Raw genomic sequence first — 24,017 nt, 5'->3', positions numbered from 1 at the left:
TAAGAAAAAGGTAAACGAAGACTTTCAAATTTATTCATTAAATACTTTTCATTAACAATTAAAATAAAAAGGAAACATATTAAAATCCCTCAAGTTCAATAAAACATCCAAATCCTTAAAAAGACATAATTTAACCTAAAAAATTATAATATTAAAGGTAATTACAATTTTTTTTTAAGAAAAGCCAAAAACTAGGTTACAATAAAATTAGAATTTCTCACTCACTTTACAAATCCTTCATTTTTCCACTTAAATCACCATAATAATTTCGATATAAACTCTAATGAAATATTCTAATAAGCTTTGTAAAGAAAAAATAGTAAAATGTAACATTTTTAGAAAAAATTTCTTTGAAATAATTTAAATATATATATCATATGGAACCAACAAATTGGTCTGAAATATATAATATATTATTTAACTAAGATTAATCTCAAATAGCTTAGAAAAAGAGACCATGAGAATAAGACTTAGTGAAAAAATTTCAAAGGAAGAAGAGGATCACTTTTGTTTAATTAATAGATATGAGCTTCATTTTTTTGTTATTATCCTCTTGGGCCAATATGACCCAACATCCAAATCACCCCCAAAATTCAAACTCAAAATTATTTTTTTTTACATCAAAGTTCAAAATAAAATTAGTTCAAAAGAAATTATTGAACTTCGGTTCAAACTCTAGCAAGTTTCGATAAACTTCGGACATTTATTTTACGGGGTATTACATAGGATTTTGGGTTCAAGATAAAATCTTGAGGTTCTTAATTAATTAAATTGGATATCAAATTTTCTATCCTATTTTTTCTCTCTCTTTCTCGAATTTTTACATCGATTAAGATTGTTTGTCTTTTAATCTGAAAAAAGTATACTAATACACTCGGGTTAAGTTAGTTGTTAGTGATTATATTCGTAATTATGAGTGACTTAAACGTGGGTTTGTAAATGGAGTTTTCCTAACACAAATTTTTATTATATCCGTAGGTAAATTAAAATTGAATTACTATATTTTCTAAACATAATTTGTTATATATTTCTATCAAACGTTGCACTTAGCATTATATTTCCTCCTCTATTACATATCCGATGGCAAGAATAAAGAATTTTCTAATTACATAGCCAAAAAACAATAAAATACACTGAATCTTTCGAAAAGCTCTTCCATTACACACCTGATGACAAGAATCAAAGAATCATCGCATTCCACAACAGAAAATTATACTTAATTTTTTTTAATTTTTTTCAAATTTTCATTTAACGTTATAAATTCCATTATTTCGTATTACATTTCTTATATCCGTATTTTTTTAAATTTCATTATATTTTTGACAATTTTGTGTCTTACATTTGTTAAAAGTTATACAACATTTATTTTTTTTTCTTTTTCATTACTAGAAGTTATTTATTTCGAATTTCTTATCTACTATATTATTAGTTTTGTATATTTTCTTCTTCTTTTGTGTGTGTGTGTGCGCGCGCAAAATAATATTCCCTCCATCCTAAACATCATGCAATATTTGTGTTTGGCACGGGAATTTAGGTGGTAAGTACTAAGTATGGTAATTTGAGATAATTTGGATATCAAGTGATGTGATTGGAGAGAGAAACGATTATTTGTTTTTTTTATTTGACTGACATGATGGGATAAAGTGAAATATATATTAATATATGTATGAAAATATTATTAATTATTTCTAAATTTGAAAATGTTGCAGTGACTTTGGGACAAACAAAAAAATAAATATTGCAGGGTGTTTAGGACGGAGAGAGTATCATTTATTTTTTGTGTATTTTGTTATATAGGTGTATATCTAAAATAATGTTCATTATATACATAAATGGATAGTGAGAGAGCTCTACAAAAATTAGCTTGATTAAAAAGTAGAAAGACAATGTGTTTCAAATAAAATAGACCTATGCCAATTTATAATCTTGAACTATTACTACAAAATATATTTGATAAACAATATAAGCAAATATGCCAATTATATGACAATATTTGTATCTTTTTCAATATAATAAATTATTTATATAATATAAGTCTTAAAAAAATTATACAAATAGTGGAATGCACAGGCTCGGTCACTAGTTTATAATTTTTTTTTTAGATGACATGGAAATCCGCAGGGGGCCGAACTTAATATCCTGCAAACCAGATTCGATGGAAAAGTCACACTAGGCAAACCATGTGTGGCAGGTGACCTGAGACGTCGGAGGTTTGAACTTGTGACCTCATGGTCACAAGTCCAACCCCTACACCACCAAGCAATCACTTATGGTGCCAATTATTAAATAATTACTTAGTGGCCAGAAATAGATGAATAAGAAATAGCCAGAAATAGATTAATGTGAGAAAAAGATGACAATGAAATTCTTAGGGTGTGTTTGTTTGTGTGTTTAAATTTTGGATTGAGATTTAAATAGTAAAAATTTTAAATTTGAATAGTTGTATGATGTGATATAAATATGTATTGATGTGATATTTTGAATATAAAATTGAATTTTAATATAATATAAAGAAAAATAAAAAATGAATTTTTAATTTGATATTTTTAGGGAAAAAAATTTGTACGGACAGCAAAAATCCACACAAATCTTCAAAATGTAATGAAGATAAGAAATTGGAATGAAAACAAAAACTACGAAAGACCGTTGATTTTGATTGAAGAGAACGATTTGCAGCGACGAAAAAGAAGACGATGAGCTGTAAAGACAAAAAAAATTAGATCGAACATGTTTAATTGCCGACAGCAATCTGAGTTGAATAGGCAAAGTAATTAATTAAAGAAAAAAATAAAAATAATATACTCCCTCCGTTTCCTCTGTCCTATATCTATATATCCATTTATTTTTTCTCTGGGTTTTAAAAATATTAATATTATATTAGGATAAAGTAAAAATAAAAGTAAAATGGCTAAATTAACCCTATTAGTATTGTATGATATAAAAGTAATGACATTTGGATAATAAATTGTAATTAGAATGATATTTGTAATGTTAGATAGATAGTACAATTACTTAAAAAAAGATATTGATACTTTATTATAAGATGGACCAAAATAAAAAAAAAAAATAGATAAATCGTTAAGAAACTGAGGATGTATTATAATATAAAAAAAAAAAATGTGTTCAATGTATTTAGTTTTTAAGTACTTTTGTTATTAAGAACAAACAAGTTTTTAGGTGATGTAAAAAGGAGTGTTGTTAATTGTTTATTATTATTATTATTATTATTATTATTTGTTTTCGTGTGCTAATATATTGTAAATTTTTTATAATGTTATTCGAAAAATGTGTTCTAATTTATTTTGTGTATATGAAAAAAAAAATTATAATTGATTCTAAGGGTATCAATATGGTGGATAAGGACAATCGACTATTTGCCTCCTCATGATAATAAACTCCATTATTTTTTTAATTTTTTTAATAACGTGAAAATTTGTGGTTGCTATTTTTTCAAATGCTCTATAAAAAAAAAAAAAACATTTTGTGAACCAAATATAGCAGGTAAAATCCGAAGACTGGTGAATTTAAAGTTACGAGTCTATCCTCACAGCTCCTTATGATAATAAATTCCATTATTACTTTTAATAAAAAAAGCTTAATTTATCACTATTCTACCCTATAATTTTCATTAAAAAAAAAAAAGATTTTGATTTGATTTTTCGGAAGAAAAACAAAAAAAATTGATGAATAGCATATTTAGAAAAAATTGTCAAACAAACACACTCTTACAAATTACTTAATTAAATAATCACATTATTATTATTATTATTATTATTATTATTATTATTATTATTATTTATTTATTTATTCATTACAGCCCATAAGGATCCAAAGCCCTGTAAGCCCGCGGCGATGGTGGTGGGCGGTGGCCCCGCGGCGGCGGTAGCGGTGGCCTTACCGGTGGTGGATGGTGACCTTTCTGCCCGCCGCACGGCATCCAGTGGAACCATCTCCCGTCGGCGCACCGCTTCGCCCTTCTAAAGAAAGCCCAGCACTCCGCCGGCGACCTCTGCCCGGGCAGACCGGCGATACAATTCCTGTCCACGTGCAACACCCTCTTCTCTATCAGTTTCCGACACTCCGGCCCGACCTGCGTAAAGTAATTCTCCGACAGCGTCAAACTACTCAAATTCGGCAGCTTGCAGACCATCTCCGGCACCGGACCGTACAGCTCATTCTTCCCCAGGTTAAGATACTGCATCTCCCCCAGACACGCGAACGACGCCGGAATCGGGCCGGTAAGAAAATTCCGGGTGGCGTCGAAAAGCGTCAGCTTACGCAAGTTCCCGATCTCGCACGGCAAGCAGCCGGAAAGCCGGTTGTTCAAAAGGAGAATCTCCAGCAACGTATCTCCGGCGCGGCCGATGCTCGCCGGAATCTGGCCGGTGAAGCCATTGTTGGCCAGTGAAATGTACAGCGCCGGCGAGGAGCCGAGCTCCGAAGGAAGGTTCTGGAAGAACAGATTGTTGTTAATGAAGAGGACGTCTAGGTCGAGGGTGAATACCTGGACCGGGACCGAACCGGAAAACCGGTTGAACCGGAGGTCGAGGAAGGTCAGATTGCTGGCGCCGAGGATCTCGTACGGAAACCCGCCGGTGTAGTTGTTGTTGCTGAGGTCGAGTTCGAACAACGACTGCAGTTTCCGAATATTCGTCGGGATTCTGCCCTTGAAGCCGTTGGAGTTTGCGTGGAAGACGATGATGTCCTGCAGGCCGTCGATGAAGCCATCGATGGAGAGATCTGGGCCGTCGAAATTGTAGCCGTTGAAGGTGACGCCGGCGAGGGTTTTTTCGCGGGTGGACAGGAGGGTGTCGCAGAAGAAGCCTTTGTAGTTACGGCAGACGTCGGGGCCCTGCCACGTGGCCTTGATGCCTTTGGGGTCGCACGTGATCTTCTTCTTGAATCTCTGAATGACGTAGTACGCTTGTTCTATGCGTTTGCTTTCGAATATTAGTGGTTCCGGCTGCGGCGGCGGCGGCGGGCAATCGGGCGGCGGCGATGTAGGATCTCCGCCGCCGCCGATGATGATTTCGAGGGCCTGTCTTGATTGGGTGTAGTTGGTGGTTTGGGAATATGTTGTATGAAAAAATAATGGTAATAATAATAATAATAATGTGGGGATTAGGGTGGGGAGGAATTTGGGAAGACCAGAATTGGAAGAGATGGTCATCAACATGATTGTGTTGAATTTCGCTCTCTCATTCTGTCATAGCTATTTTTATAGAATTTAATTACAGAAAAAAAAAAAAAAAAAAGTGTATTTTCTTGGAAGATATATCGTCCGAATAGTAAAATTTGAAAAAAAAAATTATAAAAAAACAGACTTATGGAACAATTTTTACATAAATTAAAAAATATTACTCCCTTGTCATTAAGGGATGGTCCGGTGGTGTAGGGATTGGATTCGTAACCATGAGGTCATGGATTCAAACCCCCGACCCCTCAGCTCCACCTGCCACACATGGTTCCTCTATGTGAGGAGATAAATTGTGAAATAGAGATTAAGTATAATTAATTATTTTTTACTTTAAAAATATTGCAAAAGTGTTTGGCACATGCCAAAAAAAATATTATTTGAGACAGAGGGAATACAAGATAACATTAAAATTAAATATAATTTATCAGTAAAAATATAGTAATTTTCTAAAAAATATTTTTTAAAAAAATTCAATTTTATTTTTAATCAAATATAAATTATATCACATCTACTTTAAAATTAAATAATATCTCATTATTCAAAGTTAAAATTCAATTTCAATCATCCTCCAAGTTGGTATATATTAAAAATTATTATAGTCCTGTAAGGGAGCTCGGATAGTGTGGGAGTTGAAGTGTGACCGTGTTATGGGTTCAAACCCCCAATGTTTAAGTCACATATGTCTTGCCAAATATGATTTGGATTTTTATTATATTTTAATAATAATTAATATTAAAAAATCAACATAAAAAATAAATAAATATAGTATTTATTTAAAAAAAAAAAAAAAGAAAAAAAAAAAGATAAACAAACAAATCCTTCGGTCCTACTATCGAAAAGTGGTGGTCACGGGAGCTTTTGGATAATTTATTGGAAGATCCAGGACTTCAGAGCCAGTTGACGAATCTGAAATATTTCTACAGAGGAGTCAAGCCGTGAAGAACGTGGATTTAGATTCAATTTGAATATTTTAAATGAATTAAATTATTAAATTATAATTCGATTCGTTTATTATCACGTCGAGTTCGTGTTGATTCTATATATAGTTGGATCAAAATACTCTATTTTCAAATCCAGTTATTTTTGTCGAATTTTTGTGTTATATGAATTTTTATTGATTTTAGGGTAATATGTATAATGTATTATATTAAATTATTACAATTAGACTTAGTTTAAATTAATATATTGAATAATTATCAAACTAAAATTATTTTATATATATATAATAAATATATTAATTAATATTAATATATTATATTCGGATTATCGTGTCGAGTTCGAGACAAGAATATCAATTATAAATCGATTTGTTTATTATGGTGTCGAAATTGTATAAACCTCTGTATATATAATCAGATTAAAATCATTGACTCTAATTTAATTATTTTATGTTGAGTTCATATTGAATTATTTATCATATCAATTTCTGTCAGATCTACGTGAATTCATTCTAGCGCTACGAAGGCCCGGAGCTTGCAAGAAATTGAAAGGAAGAATTATGACAGCTTATTGTTTGGATTATTTTGTGGAAAAGCAGTGGTGTTAACATCAGTGGTGTTGCCCCCAATTATTTTAAAATTTTTATTATATAGTATTTGTATAATTTTTTGAAATTTAAATAATGAGTTATTTTTAAAAAATTAATAAAAATATTTATAATTTAAAAATTTTAGTTTAAACATTCAAAATGTGAAGACATGTCTGAAAAAATAAAATAATGAAAATTTGTTTGCAATTTTTTTATTAAAAAATTTAGATTCTACTATATAACTTTTAAATGATTATATATTAAGAAAATTCCATCATGCACAAAATTGTCTCCGACTCTGCCACTAGTAGAGAGTCCCATAATTTCTAAGGTTTGTTTGTTTACAATTATTTCATATGTTGTGCTGCGCTGTTTTTTTATCGTATTAATACACAAACATTATCACATGGTGAAGTGGGGTAATGATGAAAATTCCAAGGTTGAATGCCCTAAACGTCATTGCAACTTGTTTGTCATCGTACACACACATTCATTGTTGTCATAATTTTATTCTCCCTTCCGTCCCAAAACTAAATATTCATTTACTTTTTGCACGTAATTTTAGAAATATTAGTTATATTGGAATATAGTAGAAATAAAGTATAAATGACTAAAATAACCTTATTAGTATGTGTTATATAAAGATAATAACATTTGTGTAATATATTGTAAGTTGTAAGGTATTTGTAATGTTAGGTAGATAGTACAGTTACTAAAAAAAAATGGATATTTTGTTATAGAACAGACTAAAATGGAAAAATAAATACTTTGTTATGGGACGAAGGGAGTACATATTTGCTTTTAATATATGTAGCCTTTAAACCATACTATTTTAATAAAAATATATGGGTAGCATATTTTTGTATATAGTAATTTGGGCCTATATATATTAATATTGTAATTCTTTTTTTATTAATAATACAATTTTTATTTTCTGCAAATATTTGGTATCAGAGCTTAAGTTAGATTTCGAGTTCGCTGCAAATATTTCAATATGGTATCAGCGCTTAAGTTAGGTCTCGAATTCGTGTTCTACCATTCTCATTTGCAACATATGCATGTGCAAATTTCGCATACCTTTACTTGCACTAAGAGAGCGTGTTAGGGGCTTCCGTTTGCAGATAAATATATTAATGATGTGTTTCTCTAGTAGCATGAACTTTTAGGTTAGACGGTCATTCTGCTCATCTGACATCGGACCCATCCCAGCGCCGTCGCCTTCTTGCCACTCGTGAAGGCGCGTCCGGCGGTTTCCGACCTCCGCCTCCTGCTTCAATTTGTGATATCCTGGTATGGTCGGTTTTGTCATATGATTCAAATTTATTTTGGGACTGTTACTGGTTTGGCTTGCTCAGTCTGATTTTCTACACAATCCTTTTGCACGCTATACTATTTTTTATCTTCTCACTTTAAGTATGGTTTTTAATATGGATCGTGTGGATGCTTTTGGGGTTACTGTTCTTCTGTATGGTGATAATTATGATTTGTGGGCTGAATCCATGAAAAGCTTCTTGATTGGTAATAGGTTATGGCGCAATGTTACTTGCGACATTTACTGCACCGGTTGCTCCTGCTATCACCTCTGAGGTGCCCCTCACCAATAAGGAGCTCATGAATTATCAGAATGTCTTGGATGAGTGGGATAGTAAGAATTACATTATTTTTTACTTGTATTTGCAATACCTTCTCTAAGTCCATTCAAATTCAACTTTGCCGCATGGATATTGCTAAGAAAGCTTGGGACTATTTGCAGTTCGATATCAAGCCACGGGTCATTGAATGCACTGACACATGACTCAAGCCAGGATATGAATGAGTTTCTTTCTACTATACAGTTTATGTGAGATCGCATTGATGAAGCGCATATACAGATTGAGCACTTTCGGTTAATTTAACTATTAATAAAGTTTGGCCCAGAATATGAGTCTGTGCGTCCTTTTTGCTTCATCGCCATCCCTCGTCTTCCTTAGAGACAATGATGAAGAATATTTTGTTTGAGGGCACCCGTCTCAAGATGCTCAAAGCTCCTACCCTTGATTCGGCTTTGGCAGTTTCCTCTTTTACTCTTCTTCACCTAGACACTCGCAAGGATGCCCGATCACCACGGTATGATAAATGTTGTAGTTGCCCGAATGTTGATCATTTTTTTATTCACTGCCCTAAGGTTGAGTGTCGCTCCTGTCATCAGAAGGGCCACATCTGTCTGTATTATCCCAAGAATCCCAAGGCTGGTCAGCCTTCTTCTTCTAGCTCTTCATTTGCCATTGTTGCTACCACTAGTGCATCACAATCGCCTCAGCCGCCTCCCACTCTTGAGGACCTTCGTCACATGCTCACCCAGGTTCCATCGGTCCACCCTTCTTTAGCCTCAACATCAGGTAACAACACATGGTATATTGATTCTGTCTGTTGTAATCAGATGACACCTGATCATCGTCTTTTACATTTTTCTCAATTTTTCACCTCATCCCATCCTATACTTACTGCCTGTGGTACCTCCATGCGCATTACTCATACTGGACATATCTTGTTCCCTCACCTTGATGATGTTTATGTCATTCCTATATTAGCTTTAAACCTTACGTCTTTCGGTCAGTTGGTTAAACAGTGTCTTACTGTAATTTTCTCTTCTGGTGTGCAGGTTCAAGACATGCAGATGGTCAGATACTTGGAACGGGTCGCAAGATAGACCGCTTGTTTGAGCTTGACTAACTTCGCCATTTCCAGACACCATCCCTTTCCGCTGTGGTTTCTTCTTCATCTTCCTATCACTGACACTTCAGACTTGGTCATGCCTTCCTATTTAAACTAAAGTCTCTTACCCACACAGGTGTTTTAGGTCCAATTTCCTTTTTTGTGTGTATTTTGATTGTTTGCATTGTAAACTTGGGAAACAACCAGATTTACCTTTTTTTTTAATAATTTATCTATCGCTAATAAGCCATTTTTGTTAGTACATTCTGACATTTGGGGCCCCTCTCATGTTGCTACTCTTACTGGGTTTTGTTACTTTCTACTTTTTATTAATGATTACTCTCGATTTACTTAGATTTATTTTATGCGAAACCGGTCTGAACTTGCCTTCATTTACTCTGCTTTCGTTAAAATGATGCAAACTCAGTTCTCGTGTCCTATTCAAACTCTTCGCACTTAAAATGCCCTCGAATATAATAATTTTGTCCTTCTTCGTTTTCTGTTTACGCAGGGTACTCTTGTCCAACGTTCTTGTCCATACACTTTTCAACAAGATGGTAGGGCAGAGCGCAAGTATCGTCATATTTTAGATACTATTCGAGTCATGTTATTATCTGCCTCTTGTCCAAATTGGTTTTGGAAGTGAGACTGTTCTTATTGCTGTTTATAATATTAATTGTTTACCCTCTTTGTCCTTTAGGATACCACATCTTATGAGAGTTCTTCCGCCAAGTACCTGATTACTCTCATCTTCACCTTTTTTGTTGTGTCAACTTTGTTCATCTCTCTCTTCATGAACAAAACAAATTACAGCCACGTAACCGTCTGTGTTGATTCCTTTGGAATGGGGTAGAACACAAAGGTTATCGATGTTGGGATTATGTGTCAAATCTTCTACTTATTTCTCGAGATGTTACCTTCTCGGGATGTCTACATATTTCTCATGTGAAACAATCTGAACAAGATGGTTTTTTTCTATTCGCATTACTTTGAATAATATGTGCATATGCATGCAAGAAACATGCCTAAACATGATGATATTGTCCCACTGATACTTAGAAATCGCATTGGACAACATAGTTAGTCATAGTCATGACTAATTACACCCTCTTGACATGAGAATTTAATTAAATGCCCAAAAGCCCAACTATAAAATAATCAGGGCAAAAATAAATAGAATGAGGTGGAGACACGCAGAAGAGAGGGGGAGAACGGTATACGCACAAGAGCAGAAGACTGACAGACTCATAGATCGCGCAAGAGCAAATCGACAGAGAAGATTTTTCCCTCCCACTATGACTTTATTTTTCTGTTTTGTTCTTTGTTATTTGATTATGAAGTAGATACTTTTCTAGTTTGAAGGGTGATAATGTTTTGGTTATTTTGTTTTGGATATTTTTAATTTTCTTTATAAAAGTTCTTTTTTATTATCAATATTTGTCATAATAACGTTTGTGATTGTTAGATTGATTGAATATTTTGGTACCGATATTTAAATTAGCCTGATAATCTAAAGTCAATTCAAGTAGAATATCCATAATTGTATTCGCATTTGAATAGGTGATACTCAGGTTGAATAATTCAGTATTGTATTGTTGTGATCTTCATGCATTTAATATTTATTTTAGATTTTTCAAAGATGCATTGATGGGAGAAAATTTTCATATTTTAGACATGTGAAGTAGTCTTAAAACATCAAGCAAACTGCGTCCTTGCAATTTCAGATATTGAGATAATTATAACATATTGTTACTAAATAGAAGTTCGACTCAAAATGCGTTTAATTTTTTAAAAGAGGATTAATTTTCATATATATATATATATATATAGGAATCTATCACATTGGACCAACCGACAATTAATTAGATTTAACAATTATTAAAATATGACATCATATCTTATTTCCTCAAAAAAATTTAAAGTAGGACCAAATTGTAATATTTTATTTCTATTACCTTCCTAAATAAATAAATATATTTATGTATATATATTTAAAAAGAATTATATTTTATAAAGAATAATTTATATTAATTATGTAAATATTTTTTATTTTATAAAAAATATTATTTATAAAATAATAACTATATTAAATATACCTTCTTATATTTTAAAAAATTATATATATATATAGTATATTATAACTTAATCGAACTTCAAACCATAAATTTCCTGTTATTAATTTTCGAACGGCTGGACCTCAACTCCAAAATCGCTGGACATATGCTGCAGGAATCTGATATCGCTAGCATGAAATAGCGATTTCAAAACGCCACGGGAAATACTGTCTTGTGCGATACGATCTCCACAACAAGTCTAAGAGCACTTCGACGTCGTTTTGCGAAACCCCCGTAATCGCCGCCGCCAGGCGCCGCTAGAATCCGTCGACCCAGGTACTGTTAAGCAGCCACTGCTATTCGATTTTTCTCCGATAAGTAGTCAAAAGCCCCAAAAATCCTCATAGTTTTACTCCCGCTTCGGAAGTGATCGATGCTTTGGATCGTTGAAAGGTTCTCTCTGAGCAATCGAGGAAATCAAATTTGAACTACAATATTTGGTGTTATGACGGAGACTTACCAATTCTTTTAGTTGGTTTCTTAATTTTTCTTTGAGTTGTTTTCTTAATTTTGGGAGATGTACTTAGATTCCGTTCGTAGTTTTAATAATAATAATTTTGAATTTCGGGTTGTGACTGCCAGTAATCTTTAGTTTTCGTTTATTTCCTCAAAATTTCTTGTATCATTTTGATGGACATGAGGCATCACGAATCCCATTTTGGCTTACTTCAAGCTCATGATATTATGGGAATAGGTTCTATTCGGTTGAAATCTATTGGGCATACTGTACCCCCTAGAAATGGGGTGTGTTATGTACATTTGGGGTGTTGCTTTGTAGAGACAGGTTTTATGGGAATAGTGCCGGTTGATTTTTGTGAAGGTTAATAGAAAAACTGCTCAGCATTTGATGATATATTTGTGTTATTGATTTCAAGCTGAATATTGGCTTTGTCCATTTATATTTTCAATAGAAAAACACATTGGGTGTATTCACTTTGTGTTGTTGGGTGTATTGTATTTTTTATGTTAGGCACGTAGAATTGTGTCGTTAACATAAAAATAATATTTTGTGTTGAATTATTGATTTTTTTGTGAGTGGATAACGAGTATATATTATATATAGTGTGTTAATGTGTGTATATAATGTATTTTTTTAAAAAGTAGGTAAAAATAGAAATTTTGGTTCTTTTATAGTAAAGAAGAAGTGGTGTATTTTAGTAAAAAGTAAAACAAAAATACTTTTTATGGCAATCAAAAAAGGAAAGTGACCAAAACTTTGAATGGCTGATGGAGTAATATTTATTGAAAATTGTGCCATTGAGAAAAACAAAATGAACAAACCCATTTTTTTAAAACTTTAAGTTCTGTGAATTCATAATTGTATTGACTCGCATAGTGTGCATATTTTAAAACTAGCTTAGTTAGTTCAGTTGCGAATTGATACAATTCCGGTAATTGTGAAGTGCTATTAGGTGAGGTCGTTTGTACATAAATGATTTGCCGCTTTTACATAAGTGATTGTCATTTGCACGATGATGTCACTGTGGATTTTGTTTCTTCTATGAGACCTTGGTGAATCTTAACAGATTCATCAGATAATTCTGTTGTTGGGTACATATTATAATATTTTTCAGTCTTCTGAGAGATTTCTACAACAGTTAATTGTTTTGGCAGGATTCGATAGCCCTATTGGATGCTGTGGAGGACCTTTTCTTGGAATGTTAACATGGGATCTTCGGATTAACCCTGCATGACATCAGTGCTGCAGTTTTGAAAACATCTTCTTCTATGGAATCTACACCCAATAATTCTGAAAATGATGCAAACTCGAAATTCTCTGCTTCTGGCATCTCCACTTGGGCAAAGAATCTGAAAATTCCCCAGCCATTTGTGGGATCACAGGAAGTATCACCATCTGAAAACTCTGGGAAATCAACTTTTTCACGCCTCACTAGTGGGTTTGGATTACGTTCGTCTCCCAAATCTCCTCGAGGGGAAGAAAGCTCTGGTGAACCCTCCCCAACTACGCAATCAGGTTTCATTGGGACCATCACAAAAGGGTTAGTTGACTCATCTAAGAATGCAGTAAAGGCAGTGCAGGTCAAAGCGCGTCATGTTGTCTCTCAAAATAAGCGAAGATATCAGGTGGCCTATTTATTTTGTCGCATATGTTACCTTGATTATTATAGGTTCATACTTCATACTATTTAACTCGCACAGAAGCTCAAGTGCTTTTAAAGCCTCGAAAATTTATTAATTTTGTAATATGGAAAGTGTTGGCATTGCCTGATTTGTTTTCTGTCTTTCAAAATACTGTGCATACATTTGACATTGCATTTTGCGGAATATTTTTAATAATTTGGTGTGAATTTGACATATGTATTGATAAACTGTAGGAAGGAGGATTCGATTTGGATATGACCTACATCACAGAGAATATTATTGCCATGGGTTTCCCTGCTGGTGATATGAGCTCTGGTTTCTTTGGCTATGTTGAGGTATAATCAATTTACTGAAACTTAACCTGTGGATCTTTGTTGAATAATGCTAATCACATCGCAATGATTGTGGTTCAGGGGTTCTATCGGAACCATATGGAGGAAGTTATTAAGTTCTTTGAGACATATCACAAGGTAATGACTCAGCACAACTGTTGATTTCAGTTCTACCTAGATAAAACCATGACCACTGCATCTTGTAGTTATCAGCTTTAGCTTATAAAGTTAGAGTGCATTGCAGTACATCTTCATCCTTCAGAATATAAAATTACATTGAACAGCCTTTTCACATCAGATTCAATTCCATTATGCAGGGAAAGTACAAAGTGTATAATCTCTGTTCAGAAAGATTATATGATGCATCTTTGTTTGAGGGAAAGGTTTGTGTTTTCTCACTCCCTTCTTATTGTGTTGATCCGCATGATTGGGTGCTTATCTTGTGAACGTAACTATCTGTTTCTTACTTCATATTGTCATTTGCATTTTGTTACAGGCTTGTTCTCTCTTAAATTCTAGTAATGTGTTTTATTTCTTCCTTTTTTTTTTTTTTTTTTGTGGGGGGGCGGGTAGCTGTAAATGGTGCAGCCTCTGTGCTATTTTCTAACAACGCGCGCAACATCCAGAGGCGCCACATTAGATTATTTATCAGAGTTAATTAGGTTTTTATGGAAATTGTTTATATTATCTTTCTTTGCCACAGTTGCAAATGGCATGCCATGGCACAGCCTCTGCCACATCTAGAGCCATGCCAGAATCACCATTGCCAGGTGCTTGGCAAAGGCGTGATTTCAACATAATTTATTATTTTTATTAGTATGGCTTTTGGGTTTGTATACACAGTTCTTTTTATGTGTTTTTGGTTTTGATGTTTATAAAGTAAAATAGTTGTTATACGTGATATTTGAGAGGAAAATTGAGGTATTGAATAGTAAAATGAATGGAAAGAAAAAAAAAGCATAGTGAACAAACATTTATTAATTATCTATGTTTTTTATTAAATAAGGATATGGAAAGTTTCACTTTATCTTTCTTCCTAAGTTCCTCTGGCTCGTAGCCACTGCCCTCTGCCCTCTGCCCTCCTCTTTTTCCATATTCTTTTTGCATCTCACATTTCCTTCCGTCTCACTGTACTGCCAGTCTTTTACCAGGTAAGGCAGGTTTTATTTCTACATTTTATTGTTTCCCTATGAGTATATTAAGTTATTTATTAGTTTTATGTTCTATACCTGTCTTATTATGAGATACATAAATGGTATGTTTGTTTTTTGAAAATGTATTCTATTAATTGCATATATGTGTTATGTATAATAAATATATATTAGAAGTTATACTGCGTGCCGTTGCTGCTAGCACCATGCGCAGTGATGCTCCCGCCATTTACAACTATGTTTCTTCCTAATAATCTCCCATTCATAGACGCTGCCCTTTGCCCTCCTGCTCTTCATATCTCCTTTTTTTTTTTGCCTCCTACACTTCCTTTTGTCTCCAACCACTCACACTCCCACCACACTGCAGTCTTCTGTCAGGTAAGGTAGCCTGCAGCCGTTTTTCAGTTTTTAATATAAACTATTTTTGTTTCTCTATTAGTATGTTAAACTTATTTTATTAGTTATACATTACATATTTTTATTATATTACTTGAGTGATCATTTTAGTTTGTTGAAAATGTGTAATATTAATTGAATATATACATTTCATGCATATAAACATATATTCATAGCTTTTTTAATAGTTATAGTACTGGCCTTGCGCATGCAATTTACAACTGGGGGGAGGGGGGTGCGGGGGAAAGTGATCTACTGGGTTTTGTTGTCATTATGAAAACATTGCCTCACTTAGGTCCACTAAATTGGAAGGACTTTGTGAAAATTGTAACAATTTTCACCCGACTAGTTTCATTTTTCACATTTAAATGGCCAGGGTGCTCTTTTGGTTTATTCAACTGGTTTTAGGCATTTCAGAGTAATCATTAAATAATTTCCTGATCTAAATTGATTCTATTACTTGAAATAGTTTAATCAGTTTTTTCCATCAAAGTTACTGTGTGAGTGACCTATTGGTGAAACTATTGATGTGGGGTTTTGGCTTTGTTTCTAAGTAGCTAAATCATCCGGAGCAAGGTTAATGTGAGTGAATATTACTGTTGGAGTAATATTTTGGCTGGCTGGTATGTAAAATAATTACTGCAATGTGATCTTTTTCTTTTTTATTTCCTTGCTTCAGGTGGCTTGTTTTCCCTTTGATGATCATAATTGCCCACCTATTCAGCTAATAGTTTCGTTCTGCATGAGTGCCTATTCATGGCTCAAGGAAGATATTGAAAATGTTGTGGTCGTGCATTGTAAAGCTGGAATGGCAAGAACAGGATTGATGATTTCTAGTCTTCTTTTGTATCTGAAGGTGACACTGATCACAATTGTATCATTTTGAACAGTTTGACATACTGCAGGGTTCCTTTTTCGAAGACACATCCCTATTTTATATTCTAATTATGTATCGTTGATTGTTGTAGTTTTTCCCCACTGCTGAGGAATCAATTGATTATTACAATCAGAAAAGGTGTATTGATGGGAAAGGGCTTGTTCTACCTAGTCAGATAGTGAGTTATATTATTTGATTATATGATTAGCAACATTATTAGTGTTCTGATCTTGTCTTTACCTTTTAAAGTTTATTTTTCCTATTCCTGTAGAGATATGTCAAGTATTTTGAGCGCATTTTGACATACTTCAATGGAGAAAACCCACCAGGTCGAAGGTATGTCTATTTAGAAATAATGCTTTTGGATCCGAAGCATTCTAGTCCAATGAAATTTAAGTGTTACACTGAAAACCAGCCTACATATAATATTATAATAGAGCTTGTTTCCAGATGAGACATCGGTTGCAGGAGGATACTAGGTTTTTCTTATATTTTGTAATTATGTTTAATTATAAAATTTCAGGTGCATGCTTAGAGGATTTCGGCTGCATAGATGCCCCTACTGGATCAGGCCTTCCATTACTGTATCTGATCATAATGGTCCATCTCTCTCTCATATGCTCTTTTATTGTGGGAATAATTTTGATTTGTTAATGAGAAAATGTACATTTACTGTTTCCTTCTGCTATACAGGTGTACTGTTCTCAACAAAAATGCACCCAAGAACCAAGGATTTATCTGTATGTATCCTCCATGACCATGTCTTTCACCAAGCTAAAATTTGTTTAAGGAACCACGATTGTTTTTAGCACCCCTAGACTTCTGCAATTCTGCCAAACAATTTGCAATAATCCTGGCTACTCATTAATGATCGTTTTCTTACCAGCTAAAGAAGAGTAAATTGCATGTACAATATATATGTAAAAGTTTATTGAATAATATGTTCAGATTGACCAAAATGGTGCATATAATCTTAATATGTGGGTACAAGATTCTGACAAAATGGTGGGATTCTGTGCACATTATTTTTCCGAATACAAGTGTATTGTTCAATTAAATCTGCACAGAATATTTCTCATTTATGTGAAAACACATTGCATATATGTGTTTTACCCTATAAAGAATATCAGAAAGTATGATATATGCTATTCTTTGGCTTGTAAGTTGGTTCGAGCGCGGTTTACATGCATTTACAGTAAAGCATGTCTATAACCAAGCCATCTAGGCAATCAGTCATGTGATAAAATGTGCAAGTAATGGCTGACAATTGGTTGTGTGGAAGAATGAAACAATATGCTACTTGATTGGTTTGTTTCCACATAATTCTATCTACCTTTTTCTGCAGCCTGAAGATTTTTGGTTCAGCGCACCGAAGAAAGGGATTATGGTCTTTGCTCTTCCCGGGGAACCTGGACTGACGGAGCTTACTGGTGATTTCAAAGTCCATTTCCATGATCGTCAAGGCGACTTCTATTGGTGTGAAACATCACTATTACACCTTAACTTTTCCTCATACATTCGAATGTCTCAGCACCTTATAGCATTTCCTTATTATTATGCTTTGTTTGAATTCCCAGCTGGTTGAATACAACAATGATCGAAAACCGCAAAGTCCTAAACACAAGTGATATTGATGGGTTCGACAAGGTATTCTTACATTTTTAATGTTTTGGCTTATCTGCTCATTGACTAAAATAATGCAATGCGCTGCTCGACCGTATTGAATCTGTAACCCCAATACTACTTTTTCCCGTACTGTCTGATTTTCATGAACTTGTACGATTTTGGTGCAGAGAAAATTACCATCCCCAGGCTTCCAAGTCGAAGTTGTGCTTGCAGACCACAATGCTAATACTGCTGCAGCACACCCTGCAGCTGAGGCAACTGCTACTGAATCAGGCAACAGTTCTACCACAAGCACAACCTCTGCGCCCAATCCCAGTTCGATTCCAGAAAGTGCAGCTACAAATACTCCTGCAAAGACCTCGAGTGACAACAAGGATGACGAATTCTCCGACAATGAAACTGGGGAAACTGCATCCACCAAGTCTACACAAACTGGTGTCCCCACCCAACACCCTGGTGCAGCAACAAACCCCACATCACACAACACAAATCAAATTGAAAATCTGGCGCATAAAACCGAGCAAGTGTCTCTGGGAACTGCACCTTCCCAGCCGAAAGAGCCAAAGAAGGAAGGAGGTGCCGGAGGAATGTCCGACTCAGCAGGGGAGGTGAGTGAATTCAAGGCTGTGGCTGCTGATGCGTCAATCTTCTCATTCGGGGAAGACGATGAGGAGTATGAGAGTGATTGACCGGCCCTCAGCCTGAGGTAAAATTACCATACCTGTATATATATATATGTAATAATAGTTATAAATCTGCTGGAGGTGCGGCTGGATTGGATTTGGATTTGAATTTGGATTGCATTGATTTCATGAAAAGCTGTTGTGTTTTATTTGGATTGCTGAAGTATTATCAGTGTTTGTGGTTTATGTTATGGAATATGTGATGCTGTAAATTTGTACTTGAGCAGTGTTGGTGTCCTTAATTTATTCATTCATTTATGGCTGTTATGGTAATTTGTTTGTTACAGTTTTATTCTCGATAACTGAGGTTCTGCAGTGCGCCTGAAAATGTTTTGTACTATAAAAATACACTACTCACTTATTATGGTAAGAAAATAAAAGATGACAAGAATAGACATCACTTGAGATGGATCTTATTGACAAAGAAGAATCCGAAATTTCTAATCTTTCTCTTTTTTGTTCTGTATGTGTTTTCTTGTTTCTGCTGTCTATCCATGTAAACCGAAATTTGGTATCCTCTTGATGTTATACAAAATTAAGGAACATCCTGATTTTTTAAATCCGTAGATGATTTTGATTGACAATTCAACTGTTGAGTTTAATTGGAGTGTTTTGGTAATTTTAAAAAAAATTAAATAAAGATCTTTAATTTAAAAAAAAAAAACAATTAGAAAAAATTATATTAATTACTTCGGATATATTCGGAATTAAATAATTCTAAACAAATAAAAAATTGTTTGCAAATAATTACTTTCCAAAATGGGGATGATGCACCTATAATATGGAAACGATGAAACACATTGCACCCACTTCTCCCTGTCTCTACTTTTCCGTTCACCTTCTCTCATTTTTTTTCACTATTCGAACCTCCGGACGAAGTGCTGTCAGTTTGACTTTTATCTTTTTCTCCCAAGTTAACATTTTTGTCGGACCACTGTCTTCAACTTTTTGTCTAGCCCACGTCAATATCAGTGATATTTTTTAAAAAATATATTTAGTCGTGTGTTTTATAGGGTCTAAAAACAATATAATTTAAAATACAAATAAAACAACAAACCATTAGATCAACGCTTAATTTTACACTATTACTAACAATATATCATCCATAATTTCAAAGTTTATTACTTATATTTGTTTAATATATATTGTATTTTTTATTTTTTTTATTATTATATTTTTTTTTATGACGTAGGAATTCGCAGTCGCTGCCCGAAAATGCCCACTAGATAAACAGCCGGTCCAACCTATATATATTATATTTTTATTATAGGTGATGATGGTTTTGATGTGCAAAATAAATATGACAGATGTAAATAATTATAAATATAAAAATATTTGTGGTATGCAGCTGAGTTTATATTTATTAAAAAAAATAAATATTTTATGTTTAAATAATAAAAAATTCAATTATATACTTAGCAAGTGAATGAAATAATTATATTTCTTAAATATTTATAACCGTTAGAATAACTTCGAAGTCAAAGGCTCCCATCCGATCCCAGCCGCCTAATTATAAATCTTCAAAATCAACTTTGAATGGTCAGTTGTCTGTATAATATGATAATTGTTTTAAATTTGTTGAAACGCTGCCCGAAATAATAATAAATAATTAAATAATTTTACAATAAATATTGACTTGAACAGAGCAGTACTGCGCATAAATACGGATGGTTTAAGTCAGCTATTTCCATGACGCCAGCCTACAGCCAAAAGTCCTCCCTCCTCTTTTCGCAGTCTACGCCTCATTTCAACCCATGTCGATTTCGGGAATTCATGGACAAGTCCTCGAGGTCACTGGTAAGCGATCCATGATTCTGCTTGCATTCCTTTTGGTTGATGTGATTTTTAGCATTATGCTGATGGATTGATTGGCGCGGTTTTTCACTCGGATCTCAGTCGTCGGGTGTAACAAATTGAAGAACACCGAATGGATCTCGAGGCAGGATCCCTACGTTTGTCTCGAATATGCGAGCACCAAACACCGTACCCGGACTTGCACAGGTGATACTCCTTGCGTATGTGTGTGTACGTATGAATTGATTCAATGGCGCGCGCTAGTGTTGATTAGGGTTTTTGTTTTTTGGGGTGAAATTTGGGGGAAATTTGTGTAGATGGCGGGAGGAACCCTACTTTTCAGGAGAAATTCGTTTTCCCGTTGATCGAAGGGCTGAGGGAGCTATCAGTTGTAGTTTGGAACAGTAATACTATTACTTTGGATGATTTCATTGGCAACGGAAAGTAATGATTTATCCCTTTACAGATCGCATTTCCTTTTCAAATTGTCTGCTATTTACTTTTTCCTCTTTGGCCTGGAGCCTTGATCTTGAATTTGTTGCGTTTTAGGATTCAATTGCAGAAAGTTCTATCTCAGGGTTATGATGATAGCGCGTGGCCTATTCAAGACAAAAAAGGAAGGTACGAAGAACTCAATTCAATTCAATGTTGATATCACTGATGCTATTGGATTCTAAATTTCCTATTGATCGTGTTTCTGAAGTTCAAGTTCTTTTGCTAATTCCATGGGATTGATATTAATTGTAGACGATCATATTTATAATCTCATTATAGAATAATGATGCAGAGTTTGTTGGACTGCATTACTTAATGGTTGATTTTCATGTTGTTTAGCTGCTCCCTGACAATGAGTTCAGTTGTAATATGCCATTTGAAATTATTCGAACTTTGAATTAGAGAGCGACTGAAGTGTAAGGCTCGAAACAATGTCTATATAAGCACGAAACAGGGTACAATTCTCAATTCGGAAGTAGATTGTTACTGACAAATATCTCGTGGTTAATGTAATAATCTAATATTGTGAGAAACTAAGGATTGATACACAAGCATGAAACCGGGTACACATTCTCAATTCGGAAGTAGATAGTTTCCGGCCAATATCTCATTGTGTACAATGTTACTGTAATAATCTCCTATTTTTAGAAACTACTGATGATGAAAATGGATGAAATTTCCATCATCTTCTGTGCTTTTACGACACAATAGCTTTCGCATGGATTTCATTTCTACTTTTTATTTTCCTATTTGTGAATTGTAAATTGGTATCGGGCTAACTTTGGCGTGTTTGCTCTTTAGGAGTGCTGGAGAAGTTCGGTTGATAATGCACTACCCTAATGCCAACGCCAATGCTAATGCCAACGTAAGCTAGATTGATCTTTTCTTATTAACAAATTCTTCATTGTTAGCATATAATGAAAAACATCAAATTTATGAACTACGATCCATAATACACTTTTTTTTTTCCAGAAAACCGGAAAGACCCATGCTCCATCAGCTCCACCATATACAAACACCACAGCACCTCATCCTCACGCCCCTGCATACTCGGCGCCTCCACCATCATCATATCCTCCATCGAGCTATCCACCACCACCACCTACTTATACCACCTACCCTCCAACTTCTGCAGGATATCCCCCACCTCATTACACTAATCAACCAGATGCTTATCCTCCGACATACCCTCCAACAACATATCCGCCGCCACCTGCTGGCTATCCCTCCCCACAGAATCCACACTCTTATCCTCCCGGCAAGTCCCTAAGTCTATGTATATCAAAATTTCAATTTGATGATCAATCCAAATAATCTCTTAACTCTAAATTGTTCCTATCATTCAGGTCCATATCCTCCGCCTTATCCTCCAGCTCCATATCCTCCACCATACTGAGGTTGGTTTGAGAAAACTCGGCCCGATCGGTATTCCCCTATCACGGTATTGTGCATTATGCTTGGTAATATTCTATCCTTTTCCTGGGACTTTTTGTTCTTTGATTGTATCTGTTTTCTTGGATGATTCTTGAACACATATTTTTGTTACTCTTTTATTACCAAAATTGTATATTTGCCTGTAGATTTTGTTTCTTTACTATTATTATGATATTTTAAGGAATTTCTTTCATCTTATACGATTCGATCTGTGAAGAAAAATTTGTTGAATGTCTGAATGAAATTCTCTTAATGAATAGGGAGATGTATAGTGATTCCATTGTTGGTCCGACCCTTTGTGATGTAACAAGTGAGGTTTCATTCGGTGGTCCATTTACAGAATAGTAATAATTATTATCTGAGTTATTATTATTATTATTACTGCAGTGGGTAGTAAATTAAATATGCATGTTTCGATATTTTTGATCCAACAGTAGCTGATGATGATAATTGAGTGCTGGCCTGCCTTTCCCGTGAACAACAGCTATTATCCTCATTCATTTATGATTCTTGCTAGGGGCTCAGGGGGCTCCGCTCCGGATGCATTCACCTCAAGAAGATTTGCATCTGAACCGGAGCTCCCTGGACCTCCTAAGGTTGAATGACCTATATATGTAAGTACTATGATGTGGCCCTGGTCTATAGGGCCTATGAAAGGAAAATTCTATTGTGAGATTTGGAATTGGAGAAGTGGTGAGAGAAATGATTGGCCATTTTAAGAAAAAAAAAAAACATGAAATTGAATAGTAGTGTAATTTGGGTGTTGTCATTCTGAGATAGTGTTGTTGTCTTTTTTTTTTTTTTTTTTTTTTTTTTGCTTTAGTTTTTTTTAAGCAATATATGATGATGTAATAGTGGGTGTGGTTGTTTGTTAATTGTTTTTTGGTTGTTTGTTAATTTGATGATTAAGGTGGATAACATCTGTCATAAAGCTGCTCATTTAGTCTAATCACCAAAAAACATTTTTTTTTTTTTTAGCTGGATTTAGTTGGCACCCAAATGCACAAATCTTCTTTATCACATGATCACCAAATTATAACATATTTTATGTATACTTAATTCATTCTTCATTGGTGACTTTGGTTTAGCTCATTAGATGTGAGTAATAGTAATAAATAGAGGCCATACATAACTAGGCTTACAGTCTGACTGACTTATTATGCATATTTATTTATTTAATTTTTATCTCACAAAGATGGGCAGACAAGATGGCACCATATATGGCTTTTCAAAGGTCAAAAGTCAGTCTGGGTCAATTCGTGTTGGATGAAATACTTTAAACGGGTTAAATTATTCTACCATAATCTGACCCGTTTATTATCGTATCGGGTTCGGGTTGACTCGTGTTGACCTGTTACATAATTAAGTCGAATTTCTTGATTCAAATTAAATAATTTTTTGGTATGTTGTCGTGTTATGTTAATTTTTATTGGTTTGAGCGTATAGGTTAAATTATTTAAAATTAAACTTAGTTTAAATTAATTTATGAGAAAATTATTAAATTATGATTATTTTACATATATAATAAATATATTAATCAATATTAATATATTATAATTGGGTTGTCGTGTCGCGTTCGAGTTGAGAGCCTCA

At 34.0% G+C, this 24,017-nt stretch overlaps 3 protein-coding genes across 5 annotated transcripts; 2 read left to right on the top strand and 1 right to left on the bottom strand.

Moving 5' to 3' along the window:
• Positions 1–3,680: 3,680 nt before the first annotated feature.
• Positions 3,681–5,195, bottom strand: LOC127255995 (uncharacterized protein At4g06744). Its single transcript, XM_051281821.1, has one exon. It carries the CDS (start codon positions 5,174–5,176, stop codon positions 3,812–3,814), a length of 1,365 nt encoding a protein of 454 aa, XP_051137778.1. The 5' UTR covers positions 5,177–5,195; the 3' UTR covers positions 3,681–3,811.
• A 6,459-nt stretch (positions 5,196–11,654) lies between these two features.
• On the top strand, positions 11,655–18,968 carry LOC127253609 (phosphatidylinositol 3,4,5-trisphosphate 3-phosphatase and protein-tyrosine-phosphatase PTEN2A). Of its 3 annotated transcripts, none has more exons than XM_051278268.1 (13): positions 11,655–11,809; positions 13,148–13,618; positions 13,870–13,971; positions 14,050–14,106; positions 14,286–14,351; positions 16,195–16,371; positions 16,484–16,570; positions 16,664–16,728; positions 16,916–16,992; positions 17,086–17,132; positions 17,738–17,868; positions 17,970–18,039; positions 18,186–18,968. In XM_051278268.1, the coding sequence occupies exons 2-13, from the start codon at positions 13,262–13,264 to the stop codon at positions 18,705–18,707; spliced, it is 1,758 nt and encodes a 585-aa protein (XP_051134225.1). In that variant the 5' UTR covers positions 11,655–11,809; positions 13,148–13,261; the 3' UTR covers positions 18,708–18,968. The 3 variants fall into 3 exon arrangements, with proteins under 3 accessions (XP_051134225.1, XP_051134231.1, XP_051134240.1); XM_051278274.1 differs by having other exon boundaries at positions 11,663–11,809; positions 13,132–13,618; XM_051278283.1 differs by lacking the exon at positions 11,655–11,809 and adding an exon at positions 11,905–11,926.
• Positions 18,969–20,353: 1,385 nt separating this feature from the next.
• On the top strand, positions 20,354–22,622 carry LOC127257089 (leucine-rich repeat extensin-like protein 3). The gene is made up of 7 exons (XM_051283396.1): positions 20,354–20,498; positions 20,598–20,702; positions 20,813–20,939; positions 21,045–21,116; positions 21,792–21,855; positions 21,963–22,248; positions 22,337–22,622. Exons 1-7 carry the CDS (start codon positions 20,456–20,458, stop codon positions 22,384–22,386), a joined length of 747 nt encoding a protein of 248 aa, XP_051139353.1. The 5' UTR covers positions 20,354–20,455; the 3' UTR covers positions 22,387–22,622.
• The last annotated feature ends 1,395 nt before the right edge of the window (positions 22,623–24,017 follow it).

The sequence above is a fragment of the Andrographis paniculata genome, unplaced genomic scaffold, assembly GCF_009805555.1.
Source record: "Andrographis paniculata isolate CXL003 unplaced genomic scaffold, ASM980555v1 Contig12END, whole genome shotgun sequence".
Classification (NCBI taxonomy): Eukaryota; Viridiplantae; Streptophyta; class Magnoliopsida; order Lamiales; family Acanthaceae; genus Andrographis; species Andrographis paniculata.
The sequence above is the reverse complement of the archived record's forward strand: the minus strand, read 5'-3'. Positions and strand labels throughout refer to the sequence as shown.

Coding starts and splice junctions, on each gene's coding strand:
- LOC127253609 (XM_051278268.1), top strand. CDS start 13,262: ATGGAATCTACACCCAATAATTCTGAAAATGATGCAAACTCGAAATTC. Junction 16,372..16,483: donor GTCTTCTTTTGTATCTGAAG/GTGACACTGATC, acceptor TGATTGTTGTAG/TTTTTCCCCACTGCTGAGGA. Junction 16,571..16,663: donor TTGTTCTACCTAGTCAGATA/GTGAGTTATATT, acceptor CTATTCCTGTAG/AGATATGTCAAGTATTTTGA.
- LOC127257089 (XM_051283396.1), top strand. CDS start 20,456: ATGTCGATTTCGGGAATTCATGGACAAGTCCTCGAGGTCACTG. Junction 20,940..21,044: donor GATTTCATTGGCAACGGAAA/GTAATGATTTAT, acceptor GTTGCGTTTTAG/GATTCAATTGCAGAAAGTTC. Junction 22,249..22,336: donor TCCACACTCTTATCCTCCCG/GCAAGTCCCTAA, acceptor CCTATCATTCAG/GTCCATATCCTCCGCCTTAT.
- LOC127255995 (XM_051281821.1), bottom strand. CDS start 5,176: ATGTTGATGACCATCTCTTCCAATTCTGGTCTTCCCAAATTCCTCCCC.